Source organism: Coturnix japonica, unplaced genomic scaffold (assembly GCF_001577835.2).
Source record: "Coturnix japonica isolate 7356 unplaced genomic scaffold, Coturnix japonica 2.1 chrUnrandom458, whole genome shotgun sequence".
NCBI classification, from domain to species: domain Eukaryota; kingdom Metazoa; phylum Chordata; class Aves; order Galliformes; family Phasianidae; genus Coturnix; species Coturnix japonica.
In genome coordinates this window covers 127341-130940 of record NW_015439872.1, presented here as the reverse complement: position 1 = coordinate 130940, position 3600 = coordinate 127341, and the positions used below count along the sequence as shown (strand labels likewise).

At 38.5% G+C, this 3600-nt stretch overlaps 1 protein-coding gene across 6 annotated transcripts in view; it reads left to right on the top strand.

The window, feature by feature from the left end:
- LOC107307002 (methyl-CpG-binding domain protein 2-like) overlaps window positions 1-3432 on the top strand; it is a 26601-nt gene extending 23169 nt beyond the window's left edge. For 5 of the 6 annotated variants that reach the window (XM_015850436.2, XM_032441651.1, XM_032441650.1 and 2 more), the window contains exon 6: window positions 117-223. In XM_015850436.2, the coding sequence (XP_015705922.1) occupies window positions 117-207 (91 nt within the window). In that variant the 3' untranslated portion in view covers window positions 208-223. Of the gene's footprint in view, window positions 1-116; window positions 224-3237 lie in introns of those variants that run through there. The other variant, XM_015850439.2, reaches the window with a different exon arrangement.
- The last annotated feature ends 168 nt before the right edge of the window (window positions 3433-3600 follow it).

The following is a 3600-nucleotide window of genomic DNA, read 5'->3' as shown; positions in this document are numbered from 1 at the left end:
CCCAATTTTGGTATTATCTATTTCCTTCCCTCTTCCCTATTAAATAAACCCTTTACCTTTCCCATCCCATCCATTGTGACCCCATAAAACCCCATAAAACCCCATAAAACCCATAGGAAACAAGAGGAACGAGTGCGGCGGGTGCGGAAGAAACTGGAGGAAGCTCTATTGGCCAACGAGCCCATAGAGCCCCATAGAGCCCCATAGAGCCCCATAGGACCCCATAGGACCCCGTAGACACCCCATAGAGCCCCATAGGACCCTATAGGACCCCATAGAACCCCATAGGAACTAATTGGATCCCATAGGAACTAATAGGACCCCATAGGACCCCATAGGATCCAATGGGACCCCATAGAGACCCAATATCCCCCATAGGACCCCATAAGACCCGCATAGGACCCCATAGACACCCCATAGAGACCCCATAGGACCCCATAGGACCCCATTAAACCCCATAGGACCCCATAGACACCCTATAGAGCCCCATAGGAACTAATAGGATCCCATAGGATCCAATGGGACCCCATAGAACGCATAGCCCCCCATAGGACCCCATAGACCCCATAGAGACCCCATAGGACCCCATAGAGCCCCATAGGACCCTATAGGACCCTATAGGACTCCAATATCCCCCATAGGACCCCATAGGACCAATTTTTAATGCCACTTTTAGGTAAATTTCCTTTTTCTCTCAGACATTTTGGGTTAAAATCACCCAATTTTGGTATTATCTATTTCAATTCCTCTTCCCTTATTAAATAAACCCTTTTCCTTTCCAATCCTTCTATTGATTTTAACCAAAATCACCCTTTTTTACCCCAATTTTGAATAGCAATTTTTAATGTCATTTTTTGTTAAATTTCATCTTTTTCTCCAAGATTTTGGGTTAAAATCTCCCAATTTTGTCAATTTCTATTTCATTTCCTCTTCTGCCATTAGTTAAACTCTTTTCCTTTCCAATTCTTCTATTGATTTTAACTAAAATCACCCTTTTTTCACCCATTTTCCAATTGCATTTGAACGCAATTTCTATTGCCATTTTTTGCTTATTTCCCTTTTTCTCTCGGATATTTTGGGTTAAAATTCCCTAATTTTGGGGTTTTCTGTTTCATTTCCTCTTCCCCTATTAAAAATACCATTTTTTGTTTGAGGATTCAGTCTCATTTTTAACCAAAATCGCCCTTTTTAAACCCATTTTTCAATAGCGTTTGAACCCAATTTTTAATGCCATTTTTGGGTAAATTTGTAAGGCCTTTGTAAGGCTTTCCTGGTCACCGACGATGACATCAGGTAAAGCCTCATTTCAACCCAAAATTGACCAAAATCGGCCTTTTTTAACCCAAAATGTATGGCTTTTTTTGTTAATTTTCCCCTTTAATACGGTGTTTTTTGGTAAATTTGATTTTTCTCTCAGCCATTTTGGGTTAAAATCACCCAATTTTGGGGTTTTATGTTTCCTTCCCTCTTCCCCTATTAAATAAACCCTTTTCCTTTCCAATCCCATTCAATTTTGAACCAAAATCACCCTTTTTTACCCCAATTTTGAATAGCGATTTTTAATGTCATTTTTACGCAATTTCCCTTTTTCTCTCGGACATTTTGGGTTAAAATCACCCAATTTTGGTATTATCTATTTCCTTCCCTCTTCCCCTATTAAATAAACCTTTTACCTTTCCAATCCCATCCAGTTTTTAACCAAAATCACCCTTTTTTACCCCAATTTTGAGTAGAATTTGAACGCAAGTTTTAATACCATTTTTTTGCTAAATTCACTTTTTCTCTCCTTCATTTTGGGTTAAAATCCCCCAATTTTGGTATTTTCTATTTCAGTCCCTCTTCCCCTATAATATAAACCTTTTACCTTTCCAATCCCATCCAATTTTGAACCAAAATCACCCTTTTTTCACCCATTTTCCAATTGCTTTTGAACGCAATTTCTATTGCCATTTTTTGCTTATTTCCCTTTTTCTCTCGGCCATTTTGGGGTAAAATCACCCAATTTTGGTATTTTCTATTTCCTTCCCTCTTCCCCTATTAAATAAACCTTTTACCTTTCCGATCCCATCCAGTTTTTAACCAAAATCACCTTTTTTTCACCCATTTTCCAATAGCGTTTCAACACCATTTTTAATGCCATTTTAAGGTAAATTCACTTCTTCTCTCCATCATTTTGGGTTAAAATCACCCAATTTTGGTATTTTCTATTTCAGTTCCTCTTCCCCTATTAAATAAACCCTTTACCTTTCTGATCGCATCCAATTTTTAACCAAAATCACACTTTTTTACCCCAATTTTTATTAGCGTTAGAACGCAATTTTTAATGCCATTTTTTGCTTATTTCCCTTTTTCTCTCCATCATTTTGGGTTAAAATCACCCATTTTTCATATTATCTGTTTCATTTCCTCTTCCCCTATTAAATAAACCTTTTACCTTTCCAATCCCATTTAATTTTGAACCAAAATCACCCTTTTTTAACCCAATTTTCAATGGCATCTAAACGCAATTTTAATGCCATTTTTTTGCTAAATTCACTTCTTTTCTCCATCATTTTGGGTTAAAATCACCCAATTTTGGTACTTTCTATTTCCTTCCCTCTTCCCCTATTAAATAAACCATTTACCTTTCCAATCCCATTCAATTTTGAACCAAAATCACCCTTTTTTACCCCAATTTTGAATAGCGATTTTTAATGTCATTTTTTGTTAAATTTCATCTTTTTCTCCAAGATTTTGGGTTAAAATCACCGAATTTTCATATTATCTATTTCAATTCCTCTTCCCCTATTAAATAAACCTTTTACTTTTCCAATCCCATCCAGTTTTTAACCAAAATCACCCTTTTTTACCCCAATTTTGAATAGCGATTTTTAATGTCATTTTTACATAATTTCCCTTTTTCTCTCGGATATTTTGGGTTAAAATCACCCAATTTTGGGGTTTTATGTTTCAGTTCCTCTTCCCTTATTAAATAAACTCTTTTCCTTTCCAATCCTTCAATTGATTTTAACTAAAATCGCCCTTTTTTACCCCAATTTTGAATAGCGATTTTTAATGTCATTTTTTGCTAATTTCCCTTTTTCTCTCGGATATTTTGGGTTAAAATCACCCAATTTTGGTATTATCTATTTCCTTCCCTCTTCCCCCATTAAATAAACCCTTTACCTTTCCCACCCCATCCATTTTGACCCCATAAAACCCCATAAAACCCCATAAAAACCCCATTAAATCCCATAGGAAACAAGAGGAACGAGTGCGGCGGGTGCGGAAGAAACTGGAGGAAGCTCTATTGGCCAACGAGCCGGCGACGGGGTCAAAAGGTCACGAGGACGAGTGACCTTTGACCCCGCGACCTTTAGGGTCACGAGGTCAAAGGTCGGAGGTCGGAGGTCGAAGTGCACTTTGATGAGGGGATAAAGGGGCAAAATGGCCGCCGCGTGTGTGTGTCATTGGGGTCAAAGGTCACGTGGGGGTCAAGGGTCACGTGGGGTCAAGGGTCACGTGGGGTCAAGGGTCACGTGGGGGTCAAGGGTCATATGGGGGTCAGAGGTCACTTATGGGGTCATAGGCCCCATAGATCCCATAGGGCCCCATAGATCC